General features: G+C 35.3%; 2 protein-coding genes across 2 annotated transcripts; one reads left to right on the top strand and one right to left on the bottom strand.

Annotated features, from left to right (window-relative positions):
• Window positions 1-7909: 7909 nt before the first annotated feature.
• On the top strand, window positions 7910-11753 carry LOC130737690 (PKS-NRPS hybrid synthetase cheA-like). Its single transcript, XM_057589514.1, has 6 exons — window positions 7910-8269; window positions 8533-8675; window positions 8792-9975; window positions 10079-10386; window positions 10459-11327; window positions 11422-11753. The coding sequence occupies exons 2-6, from the start codon at window positions 8535-8537 to the stop codon at window positions 11614-11616; spliced, it is 2697 nt and encodes an 898-aa protein (XP_057445497.1). The 5' UTR covers window positions 7910-8269; window positions 8533-8534; the 3' UTR covers window positions 11617-11753.
• Window positions 11754-11791: 38 nt separating this feature from the next.
• Window positions 11792-13961, bottom strand: LOC130736126 (protein MAINTENANCE OF MERISTEMS-like). The gene is made up of 4 exons (XM_057587973.1): window positions 13190-13961; window positions 12435-13105; window positions 12016-12259; window positions 11792-11811 (listed from the first exon to the last, which is right to left on the bottom strand). Exons 1-4 carry the CDS (start codon window positions 13959-13961, stop codon window positions 11792-11794), a joined length of 1707 nt encoding a protein of 568 aa, XP_057443956.1.
• Between the last annotated feature and the right edge of the window lie 371 nt (window positions 13962-14332).

Raw genomic sequence — 14332 nt, forward strand, 5'->3', positions numbered from 1 at the left:
TCACACAACTTTTAAATATATTTACTCATAAAATTATTTTTCTATAACATGATAGTATTTTCTTGTTAAAATGTTCCTCCTAGTAGAAGAATTTGATTGGTATTTTCCCCGTGCGCTTCACGGCGAAGTTTACTACTGTATTTGAATCATCAATAAATACTTTGATTATTAACAATTTAATATACTAAAAATAAAAGAACAATCATAATAAAGATATAGATATTCAAAAAACATAAATTCAGACACTCAATTATAATAACTTTGAATGTTTTGGTTACAGGATGAAGATAATAACTTTGAATGTAAACAAATATATACTATATATGTATTAATTTACTTAAATAATTAGAGCAAATATTTTAAAATTTTAATGTTTTAATCTCAGCACGACATATTTTCACCATCTAATTTCCTAATTTAATATATTTTTACTTTTTAAATATATTTTTAATTATGAAAAAAGTGCTAACGTTATATAAAAATGAATTTCTATTAATTTTTACATATTTTTATGTAATATGTTCCTTCACGTAGAAGTGGTTTATTTCCTAATTTAAACCTAAGTAAATATAATATGTGTTCACAGATAAACCCTATATATAATATTTTTAAAATAATAAAAAGTACTTAAATCATAGTAGTGCTTTATTTTCCCATACCGGTGCAATCAATAAAGAAATGGCTTGTTATACAACTTGATCCTCTCTTAGTAATTAGGTTGATTGTATGTAACTTATGGAGTACACTATGCATGTTGACAAATACAAAGTTTTGTTCATTTATGGACTCCAAAAAAAAGCTATTTTAGGTTCATCAGTTGTCTGTTATGAATTTTTGTGGAACAAAGCAAATAGGAAAAAATATTAACAATTTGGGAAAATAAATTTTCTAAATAGAAATGTAAAAGATTCTTTATTATGTATTTTTATCCAATAGAAACATTAATCAAAACACAATTCACCACACAATTATTTTACAAAAATCTGACTAAATGATCTAATTTATTCTTGGAATCAGTTCAAATACAGTTGAAATCCAGCTCCAACTTAAGCTTTTGTCATCCAACAAAGACATTTCCTTTACTGCAATGTTGAACCATGTGCACAACAAAGATAGTTCCCTGAAATTATACATCAAATTCATTGTCATTTTCAAGTGCCAGATGTAATCAAACCAGTCAATGAAAGTGGTAGCCAACATATAAGTCATACTACCACCGTATAACAATTCATGAAGGAAATGAGTTACCATAAGAAATAATACTTAAAAGAAACAATATGAACTTAAAACTAATTTGGCTGCCCCTTAAGTAAATATGTTACTGAAGCACACATAAAACAGCCGAGCAAACCAAATGTTCTCAAGTCAGTTAAACATTCTAACATGAACTCAGATTGGCTGCCCCTTAAGTAAATATGTTATTGAAGCACACATAAAACACCCCAGCAAACCAAATGTTCTCAAGTCAGTTAAACATTCCAACATGAACTCAGAAAAATGTAGATGATTTCAGAACCCATTTATGCGAGTGACATAAAGTATGTGAAATGTAATATTACAAATTAATATCAGAAAATTCATTAACTGTGAGGTGTCCATAATATCTCATAGTTGACTGATTATTCAAAGTTAAACACAACAGATTCAAAAATGAAAGAAAAACATAGTAACTATAAGGTCTAAGAAATATCAGGTTCAATATTAGGAAATACTCACAGTTCGTAATTGATTCTGGCAAGGTAAAATAGACAATTTAATTACATAAATAAGATAAATTTTAAAACTCACACACTTGCAATATAGACATTTTCAAAAGAGATATTACATGTTTACTTTCTTAAAAACACAAAGACAAATAATACTCTATGCCCAAGTATCTTATATTCATATAAATCTCTTCCCCACCATGTAATGAATTACCATAGTTAGGAATACGTATAAACTTAAAATATTTTTATAAACTTCATATAACTAACTGCACATGTTTAAGGATAACTATTGTTGCCCCCTAAAAAAATAAAAATAAAAATAAAAATATTGCTTTCAATAAAAATAAAAATATTGCTGTCAACCGCTCTATTTATCTTCAAAATTTTTATAGAACATAAACAAAGAAAAATGAGAATAGAAAGAAGATTAACAATTGAAAGAATTCCAAAAACATCTATCTAAATACTACATTATCTTGCACAATGAACAAAAATCATCTGTCAAGAGGGTTCCACTTTGCTTCTCCAACAATTAATAGATGGATCCTGGTTTTGAATATGCTTTAACATAACACCATACCTGCAACAATACATATTAAGCCAATGAAGTGAGGAACAAAAAAATCCAATTACAAAAGAACTCTCATAAAATCTAGGAAAATCTTTTCCATAGAGCTTCAATTTTACCTTATTTAAATCTGTGGATTTCTTCCCTCTTATGTTAGTAACATGTCTTCTTCATTGGGTTATATGACTTCTAGCCACATCTAAAATTGCAAGTAAGAATATCACAAACTAAAAAAAGTACAGAAGTTGTTACTCCTAGTCCAGAAAGCAAGAGGACGAATCTCGACTGCAACTAAAAAAAATAAAAAATCTCAAAGGAGACATATAATATTGCAATCAATGAATCTAGCTTAAATAAACTGAGCAGTAGCTGGACTCCATGACCTGTTGACACCAAAGAAGACCTTGTTAACACAGGTTTCAACATAAGAAGAGAACATATTTCCTTTAACCTCCAAGATGCCCTCCAAGAACCTCCAAATCCAAGAGAACATGTATCATTTAATGTCATAGTCTTTTTCCATGCATCTACATCTTCATCAAGATAAGCTTCAACACGACGGAGGATTTAACTTTTGAAGTGACTGATGAGAATATACTGCTTAGAATTGTTGTCCAACTTATTAAGCTTCATGTAGATAAAATAGCTTTGGAAACTGAAGGAGAAGCATAAAAATGGTAATATTCTCATGCCCATTTTGAAGCATCTCCATTATCAGATAAGAATAAATAAACTAAACAATTCTTCGAATAGGCAAGCTTAGCAAAGGTCTCCGAGGCTAGGGTCAAGTTTCATTTCATTATTGAGAACTCCAATTTGGTGAAGCAGTTACCTTGAGTATTTCCGATCATATGTGTTGATAACCTAGAACTCAAAAGATAATTTAGTCTACCATCAAGATCCAGAAATAAAAAAATAAAAAAACTTAAATGCAACCATAGAAGTGTAACAATGAACCATGTAATGTAAGAATGAGCAAGTACAAATTTAAAATGAAGACTTACCAAATAAAAGACAATTAAATTTGAGCTTTGAAATTTCCTGGAACTAATCTCAGTTTTCCTAACAATCAATTCTGCTAGGCACAGAGGTGAAAAAGATTCAAGAAGAAAAACACAAGTGCTAAGATAGACACATGAGATTGTGAAGCATAACAAAAATGATAATGACAATACACAAAATGCAGGTTGCACTAAGGATAATGGTAGTATGTGGCAAGTGAGGGTATAATTTAGGGAGAACATGTAATTAAACTGAAGTGGGAAATTTTTTTGAGGGAAATATTTGAATTCTTGGAATCATGAATCCATCTGTGAAATTTAATTGGCCAAATAGTTTAAATCTTGCATAGGAAGCTAATAATAACATAGAAGAGGAGATGACAATTGATTTAATTAATTTCGGGGGGTCGAGTCCAATTAATTAGAAACCATTTCCCAAATTATTTTCTCTGATACCTTTTCGTGAAACTGAAAACGAAATGGTATAATAATAGATTCCAAATTGATTATAATGAGTTAGTGAGAAAAAGATGAGGATAAAATATTTGGTTGGTTGTGAGAAAGGTGAAAGGTGATAAATGAGTTAGGCATAATTTCAATGCAGTTAAGTGACATAATTGATATTTAAATTTGATTGGTGATCAAGAAGGTGGATTTGTGAAAGGAATATAGTAATGTTTTAATGTGTTTATCAGAAAAAAAAAATATATATGATTGGTCAAAAAATTGGTAGTGGGAGACAAATTTTAACTAATCATTAATATAAGGTATAAATGTGATTAGTTTGAAGTAGGAAGATACAATTGATTAAAACTGTTTTTTCGAAAAAAATATTATTGACCAACAATTTGTTAGTGAGATTGAAATTTGAATTTAATGTTAGCTATATTAGTGATTAAAAAATTTTAAAATTAATTAAAATAAATTAGGTGAGCTATTGCATGCTTACCCTTGACTAAAAAGGAATGAAATTAAAGTTAAATGCACATAGAAAATAGATAGAATTAATTCCTTAATGGGGCGTGATAAATAAAAATAGGGAATGGAGAAATTCAATCAATAGAGGCTAAATAATTTGAAAATTTTCAAGTAATAATGAAGAAGGGACCAGATACATAAACAGTTTTTCGATAATATGAGAAAAGGGAGAAAAAAGAGAAAGAAAAGGAATGGAAATTAATGTTAATTGCACATAGAAATTTGACCACCATTAAATTCTCAGTATAATTATATGATGAGACCGAGATAATGGGGGAGAGAAAATATGATGGAGATAGTGGGAGAAGAGAGAGAATGAAGGATGGAGGAATCAATCAATCAATACATATATTAAAACACAATCACTCCAAGTGGTTTTTAGCTGATGTGTCAGCTCCTCAAATATTTGGCAATATTATATTCCCTCACCATGAATAAACTGCAATATTTTATTCCCCCACTCATTATTTTAATAGACTTTACTAGTGTTTTTTACCCGCGCGGTGCACGGGGAATTTGTCTATTATATTTGATACATGGATTAATATTTTAAATTATAAAATATTTAAGATGGTAAGAACGTAAAAACAATCATAATAAAGATGTAGATATTTAAAGAGCACAAATTCAAACACTCAATTTTAGTGTTTTGTAAGCATACACTAAATTAACTAATATAATGATTTTGAAAAACAGATAAGTTAATAAGCCAAAAGCTTTAAGTTTTTCATATGTACAGAATTTTGTTTGTGAAGATCTATACTCGTGTTGGATAAAGGGTAATGCTTTTGTGTTTTAGATATGTAATAATACATAAATATATAATTTTTGTTTAAATTATTAAAAATACGCTTAAGTTAAAGAAAACTAAATTTTTAATTTTTTTAACTCGTACAAATTTTCATTTTTCATGTAAAATGTTCCTCCCCGTGAGATCTCTTAACTCTAATTTGTTAGCACTAATAAATTTAGGTTATAAATTTATAGTACATATGTATTAATATTTTTTATTCCTGGTACTTTTCTTACTATCAAATTATTATAGTTACATTCATATTTAAATATACAGTCTTACCATTTTGAAAACAATACTAAAATTAATATAATTAATTTTTTTCTATTAAAATAATATCAATCAATTAGTTTATAATATAATGATTGTATAAAAAAAAGTATAATGGTACCTTTTATATAAAACAAAATCTCATGTAGGTAGCATTATAGTAGTTTAAAATTAAAACATATCAATTGAAAATTATACGCAAATACGAACAACAACAACTTTTAGGTTTAAGAGCAGTCTTAGATGTAAATCATCTTACTAAATGGATTATCATTTATCAGAGAAATAAAGAAGTTAACTGTATAGAGAAGTCCTTGGGGTTTTACAAAATCTCACGTTACATATACATAAAGAAATCTCTACAGTTAAAAAGAAGATTTTACAATGATAGCTTTTATATAAAATAAAATCTCATGTACATATACATAAAGAAATCTCTATAGTTAAAAATAAGATTTTAAAATTAATAATGGCTGCAATCACATTAATAATGGTTGATTTGCTGGAGTAATATCCTTTCACCCTCCATAAATGTACACCAAAGCTTATAGGTAGTAACCTATAAACTCTAGTGGTTTTTACCCATGCAACACGGGGATTATGTCTATTGTATTTGATACAACGTGATTCCACCCCTTAATACATTCATAATTACCTGATGGAATTAAGAAACTAAAAAGATATAATCATTTAATAAAACAACTCCACAACACAAATGAAATACCACAGACCTCGTGAAATCTCACATAATTTTATGTATATTTACTCTTAAAATCATTAGAAAAACTATGAACAATTTACTTAAATCATATATGAAATTTTATTTTCTTATTATGTTTGACATTAAAACATTTCCATGCTAAAATGTTCTTTCCCGTATGAGCTTTTTGCCATGTAATTTGAACAAAATAAAATAAAAATAGATTATATTGTTATGTATAGCATGTTTAATATGAAGTTACATTGTAAAATAGTGACATCTTATTAAAGTTTTTTTTTCTGTTAATTTTACATAAATTTTCATGTAAAATGTTCATCCCCGTGGGAACTCTTAACCCTATACTATAACAAAAATACACTATATATGTATTAATGTTTTCTAATTTTCACACGACACATTTTAATCATCAATTTATCATGCCTTTATATTTATTTCCTTTTAAAACTTTCAAAATGTTATGAAAAAAGTAATGACATCATATTGATTTTTTATTTGCAACTCATAGAAATTAGATTTCGACCTATGAGTTCAAACAATCACTTTTTATTCGTGCGTTGCACGAAGAAGTTTCTCTTGTGCGTAAGACATGTTTAATACAATACTTTAGCAATATTTTCAAATATAAAGGACATATTTAATGAGAGATATATAATGCTACATAATGCGTCCCTCTAATTTGATTTCCCTCTATTTATAGATCATCTCGTCCTAGTACTAAGTAACTACTATAATAACATCTAACAAACCTAGCAGTCCCTGATTAATTTCCCATTCTATTACATCTTTATATGAGTTTGAAAATTTAAGTAAACACACTTCTCTTGGGTGGTAAATGGAAACAATATAGAAACAACCGTAGTTCGCCGCTAATGATAAACTCTGCCAAATTCACCTAGCAACCATCAAATATCTGCGTGTCCATGGTAGCTCTGTAGACCCTCAGCACCCGATCAACTCCCTTTTCCTAGAATTAACATTAAATAAAAAAAAATTAAGAAAAAATCAATAAATAAAAACCTAAATCTTAATCAAATCTAAAATTTAAAAAGGTACTGATTAAAGATAGATACAAATTATTAAAATCTAACAAATCACGATAAAAACTTATAAAATCATGAATTAAATAAAAATCTAAAAATTCAATAAAGACACCATAAAAACAATTAACACTATCAAAATAAATCAAAAATAAAATAAAAGACCCAAGATAAAATCAAGAAATAAACAACCTAAATTCAAATCAAATCTAAAATTTAAAAAGGTACTAATTAAAGATAGACAAAAACTAACAAAATCTAGGAAATCACAAATAAAACTGATAAAATCCTGAATTAAATTAAAATCTGAAAATTCAATAAAAATACCACAAAAATTAATTAATACTCTAAAAATAAATAATAAGATAAATTAAGATAAAAATCATGAAATAAACAACTTAAATCCTAATCAAATCTAAAATTTAAAAAGGTACTAAATAAATATAGATAAAAACTATCAAAATCTATCACATCACAATAAAAACTCATAAAATCCTGAATTAATTAAAAATTCGAAAATTCAATAAAAATTAATTAATAGTCTAAAAATAAATCAAGATAAAATCAAGAAATAAACAACCTAAATCCTAATAAAATCTAAAATCTAAAAATGTATTTTTTTTATGAGAATTAACCTAAGAATGACACGTGAAATTTTTTTTATGAGAATTAACGTGAGAATGACATGTCACTAAATCAGCCTGATGGAAGTTCTTCTTTTCTAATATATATTGATATTGATTGATTCCCCCTTCCCTTATTTTATTCTATACACCCTCTCTCACCCATCAATGCGTTTTTCCCTTTTCACCTTCCAACCTCGGGAGTTGGGTTTGGGGCCCCCCCTATGGGGCTCCGCGCCCCACCTCTTTTTTTTTAACCCATAAATGCCCTACGGAACTTAAACTTCCGTATTCAATAAAATAGAATACGGAAGTTAAAATTCCGTATTATAACTCTGACAGTCATCACCTTTTCCACCATTACTCCTCCCTCCACCAACCCCTCCACCATTACTCCTCCGTCACCAACCCCTCACCAGCCCCCTTAACCCCCTCAATGCCTCCAGACCACCCTCTCTCTCACCCTCTCCTACCTCACTTTCATCCTCACTTCCATTCTTCCTACCACCACCACCAACTCCTTCATTGGCAAGCTCTCCACCATTGGATGCAAAAAGATAGCATTTGAGGTAAGTGTTGTTAGTTGTTTGTTGTATGTTGTTAGTTTAAGTAGTTGAAGTTGTTAGATTAAGTAGTTAGATTAAGTAGATTAAGTAGTTAGAATGATGATTTTCTGAATTCTGAGATGTGTTAAAATACGGAATATAAAGTTTCGGAGTCTATACGAAAATTAATATACCGTATTCAATACGAATTATAAATTTCCGTATTCAATACGAATTATAAAGTTCCGTATTCAATATGGATAATAAAGTTCCGTATTCTCTTCCAGGGATGACAGAATCATTTTTATTTCATGAATCCCAATTGATTGAAGTTGGATTGAACAATGCTCAACCTGAAGAGGTGCCACCACCAGCATTTGTACCCCCGTGTATAAGTATAGATGTCTCGCATTTATTTACAACTGATCAGGTATTCTTTGAACAGATTTTTGCATTGTTTTGAAAGTGTAATATATCAATTCTTATTATGTCTTGATCACCCTTGTTTATGCCTTGTTTGTGTGTTGGGTATGCATCATTGAACAGATTTTCCCTACCCGTGATGATCTTATCAATTGGGTTCATGGAATTGCGATTGAAAATGGATATGTTGTGTTGATCACAAAGTCAGATAGCGGTGGGAATGGAAGCAGAAAAGCTTATGTCATGTTGGGGTGCGAGAAGCATGGTAAGTATGTTCCCTACAGAGACCCTGACCTTGTTGAAGGAACGAGAACACAAAAGACAGAATGTCCTTTTAGACTAAAAGGACGACCTATGAAAAATGGCATAGATAGAGATTGGCGGCTAAAGGTGATGGAAGGTACACACAACCATGAACCAGCTAGGTCACTACTTGGCCACAATTTTGTTGGTCGTCTAAATTCCGAAGAGAAGGAGCAAGTGGAAAAAATGTCAAAGAGTTGGGTTCCACCGAGAAAGATGCTGTTGACTTTGAAGGAAAACAATCCTTTAAACTTGACTACCATATCTCATATTTATGGTGCTTGCAAGAGGTTAAGAAAATCCCTCCGCGGGTCATTGACAGAAATGCAACACTTGTTGAAGAAGTTGGACGGTGACAAGTACGTCCACTTTGAAAGACATGATCCTGGATCGGAAGTCATTAGGGATGTATTTTGGGCTCATCCAAATGCTATCAAACTGTTCAACACATTTCCATATGTAGTGATTATGGATTGCACATACAAGACAAACAAATATAAAATTCCATTGCTTGAGATTGTTGGACTGACTTCCACAGATAAGACATACTCCATAGCCTTTTGCTACATTGTTAATGAGGGCACAGATGACTACGTTTGGGCACTGGAGTGTATGAAGTCTCTATTAGCTGATCAAGCCATGTTGCCTAAGGTGATTGTTACTGACAGGGATCTTGCCTTATTGAGTGCTGCTAAGCAAAGCCTTCCCAACACCAGCCATTTATTATGCTTGTGGCACATCAACAAGTGTGTTTTGGCAAAGTGCAAACTCTATGTTGGTAAAGATGATTTTGCTGAATTGGTTATGGGGAAGTGGGGAGAGGTGGTGGATGCTGCAACAGTTGAAGAATTTGAAGTTCAATGGATGCAATTGTTTAATATGTGCAAGGACAAATACAACAACTTTACCTCCTATTGTTCTACTACATGGTTGGTCCACAAGGAAAAATTTGCCAAGGCATGGACAAATCATGTGATGCACTTTGGAACAACAACAAGTAACAGGTACAAAAATTATATGAGCTTAATTTATGCCTTGTTATATGTTTTTCATTTGATAGATTGTTTACATTGGAGAGTTAATAAGATATCTGTTTGTTGTTTGCAGGGCTGAGGGTGCACATGCCAGTTTGAAGAAGATGTTGCGGGATTGCAAGGGTGACCTAGCCACTTCTTGGGATGCGTCGCATAGTTTGACATGTAATCGACATACTGAAATATTAGCATCGTTTGAGCGTAGTATTCACAGAATTGATCACATTTTCATGTGCCCATTTTACACAAATATTAGAGGATTTGTGTCAAACAAATGCCTGCAGCTCCTTGATGCTGAACATATAAGAATGAAGTCCTACGGCCGATGCGATTGCTTGTTGAGAGAGACTCAAGGACTGCCTTGCGGTTGTGAACTTGCAGGTCACCGGTCAACCACTCTCTTGTCAATTAATTCTATTTGTTATTAAAAGTGACACTTTTGTGAACTTACAGGTTATGAAAGAATTCCATATGAGGCAATTCATCCATTCTGGAAGAGACTGAGTTGGGAGCATGTACCTGAACCTGTTGCAGATACTATCAGCAACCATATTTGCGGCATGAACCATGGAGATATGCAACCAGAAGTTGAGGCATTGACACATTATTTCAGTTCTTTGGATACTGGAGGGCAGAGTATGGTAAGGAGGAAGCTTCAAGCTATCTATTGTCCTGAAAGCAGTTCACTTTGTACTCCTGAGGTTCAGATAAGGTCCAAGCGCACTTTTAAGGCGAACGAAAGAAAACCACCCAAGGTTAAAGAAATAGGATCCTTGACTCGTGATCCTTCAGGTTTTGAGCATGTTGATAGGGAGATCAAAGAGGCAAAGAAGGCTTCGCAACCACCAAAGAAGAAGAAGCGTGTGAAGAAGTCTGATACAAGCTATTTCATGGGTCATTTTCCATCCTTTTTCCACCCATATATACACACAGTTCAGAATGTTGAGGACGATGGTAACTGTGGCTATAGAGTCATTGCTGCATTACTGGGACTACCATCAGGTGAGGAAGGTTGGTCATGTGTTAGGGAAGCGTTGATAGACGAACTTGAACGACACAGAGGATTGTATGATGAAATGTGGTCCAGACATGTGGTTAATGCCTTACATTCTCGACTCACTCTTCCTCCTGGTCATCCGGCTACCGAGGATAAATGGATGCAACTGCCAGAGATGGGATACCTTGTAGCAACCAGGTTCCAAGTGGTTTTCATATCCATCTCTTCTCAGGGTTGTTGGTCATACCTTCCACTAAGAGGAGAAGGTCCACCTCCTGTACATCGTGTTATAGCTGTTGGTCATGTGATAAATCACTTTGTACAGGTATTTTTTTATTGCGTACACTAATATCCAGTTTGTGAATTAATTTGTTGTATTTGTAAGTTATCTAATTTTATTGTTATTCTCTATAATGTAGCTCCATCTAACTCCTGGACATTCTATGCCGCCAATTGCTCTCCAGTGGGAACGGTATGTTGATCCTATATCAGTAAGCTGGTGCGTCCCATATGTTACACGTTTACACAGGTTCACATCAGAATTCGAAGCTTGGCTTGTTACTTTTGGTGTTCCTCTTAGTCACCAAAGCTATGTAGACATCACCACAGACTGACACCACACTTTGTGTAATATTCATTTGTAAACGCTCTGTAATATTAATCTGATGGGCCTTGCCCTTATGTTGTTCATTGCTGCTTTTAATAATAGTAATTTGATGGTCATTGGTATATTGATGGGCCTTATGTTACTTATCTTGCCTTTCATTATTCACGGTGTAGTTATACAGGTTATTTTTCATTATAAGAGTCTAAACATAATAGGTGGAAATAGAAAGCGTGGTTAATATAAAAAGAGTCCATACAATGTCGTCACATGTCATAATATAAAAGTACACAAAAAAATATACAAATATACAGTCACTCGCCCCGACCCCTACCGCCACCCCTACCGCCACCCCTCCGACCTCTAGGTCCACGAGCTCTGCCTCCACGAGCGCCCTCTGCAGGTGCACCCTCTCCACGGGCTCTGCCTCCACGGGCTCTGCCTCCACGCGCTCTACCTCCATGACCTCTGCCTCCTGCAGCTCCAGCTCCTCGGACAGCAGCAAAGGCTACTCCCTGGGTACCGATGAATGCGCTGGATCTAATAAGATCCAGCGCCCTCTCAGTGAGGGATCGGGCATGCGTGCCAACTGCAAGAGCATCTGGCACCTCCAGTGACTGCTCCAACAAGTCCACGACCCGACGCACAACCGTCTGCAAAAATAATGTACATAAATGTGAGTGTACAAATAAAATATCATGAACAAAAAATCACAATTGCATGAAAAATAAAATTCAAACTTACCACAACACTGAACTCCTCCCTCCTATCATCAGGGATGATGAACCGATGGGACACACCGCCATACCACCTCATGTACTCCTCCACAGCCTCTCCCGAATGAGTAGCAGGGATCCCCTGAGGGCGCAGGTGCGGCACAAAATCAGCATAGGCTGCGGTCTCAGCAAGGGACCCAGTCGTCTGGATCTCGGAGGGGTGTCGAGGGACATCCTGGATGTAGCCAAACTGGCGCAGAACCCTCTCTGGTAGATGTCGTCGAACAACACGGCCAAATGGCGTCCGGATGTAGCCAGAATACATGGCCCTCTGATCCCGTGGTCGATGAGCCCGATGGTCCTCAAATGGGGTCCATATAATGTCATCCATCGTCAGCTCATCGAGCATGACTCGCCTCTCATCGAGGCCTGCATGCCCGACCCGGGACGTAACCCACCGCCGCGCCCTAGGCTGGGCCTGCGAGTACTCCGGATCCGCCCTCCGGATAATGACGCGATCAGAAAGGTACTCGTAGGCCCATCCTAGCAAGAGTGAGCTGAAACCTCCCATCTGGGCCGTCCCCCTCCTGGACGCTCGATCAAGCTGGTCGTACAACGTAGCGAGCGCAATCGCGCCCCACGCGTACTCGGACACTCGACCGAGATCCTGCAACATACCTATCCAGTAGACGGTCGTGTGGTATCCACCGCTCTTGCTAGCAAAGAGCGTCGCGCCTAGCTGGTTCACCAGCCAAATCCGTGCAGCGTCCTCATATCGGTGCTCTACAATGAAATGAATTGAGTTAACAGTTTATAACAATACAATAATAATAGATACTATTTAATCAAGTAATAATTAAGACATACCCTCCAACGCAGCATCATACAGGGTCTGCAAGACCCCAAAGCGAATAGTCTGGCTCCTGTTCTTATCAAACTCAGCATGATAACGAGCAACAGATCCTCCCATCAACTCAGCACATAGCGCTGCACACTCGTCCCTCTCCCCCCTCCCAGGCGTATAGAACCTCGACCCCATGGGGAGATGGAGAAGAGCCGACACGTCGTCCAGGGTGATGGTCATCTCCCCAAACGGCATGTGGAAGCTACTAGTCTCCTCATGCCATCGCTCCACAAGGGCCAAAATGAGGCCTGCATCTGTCTCCGAGTAGCTGCACCAGGGTAGCTGATGAAGACCCGTCTGCTCAATCAACTCTCGAACCCTCCTGTGACTGTCTGAATCACCATCACAAGCAAGGTTCCAAACCTTCCCCCCAGCTGTGGCCACCCTCAAGTGTCGACGGTCCACATACCGCTCGTCTGTGCGTAGGAGTGCATGCCACGTCCAGGGAGCCTTGTGATCAGCATAATGCGTGAGAAGCGACAGATCAACAGGCCCCCCCGGAAACGGCGGCAACCTCTGGATCAGGTCCTCCTCGCCACCCTGTGCCTCTGGCACGACATCAGCATCAACATCAGGAGGAGGAATACTATCCTCGTCATATGACCCCTCCTCGCCGGATGACTCCTCGTCGGATGACTCATCGCCGGATGACTCATCACCGGATGACTCATCGCCGGATGACGACTCGCCTGATGACTCCTCGCCTGGTGACTCATGGCGAGGTACCTCAACCATGGGAGACGGCGAAGTAGGAACTGGATCAGTAGGCTCAACTGGAGCTGGAGCTGAAGCCTCTACCATGGGCGACTGCATAGAATCAACTGGAGCTGGAGCTGAAGCCTCAACCGCCTGAGAGGTCGCAGCATGATCGCCGCGCCGGCTAGAAGCATGTAATCGCCGGTGTCTATCCTCTGTAGGCCCCGCATCCTCACTAGCTCGAGACCTCTTTCTGTTCTTCATTCTCACTATATATTCAGAGCAAACATTTTCTAAATAAATTCACTGAATAAATTATACTCGCTCAATTACTAAATTTCTCAATTAAATCTCTAAATAAAATCACTAAATAATTCACGATGTTAATTATAAGTTTAAAAACATTTTAT

This window comes from Lotus japonicus, chromosome 2 (assembly GCF_012489685.1).
Source record: "Lotus japonicus ecotype B-129 chromosome 2, LjGifu_v1.2".
NCBI lineage: Eukaryota > Viridiplantae > Streptophyta > Magnoliopsida > Fabales > Fabaceae > Lotus > Lotus japonicus.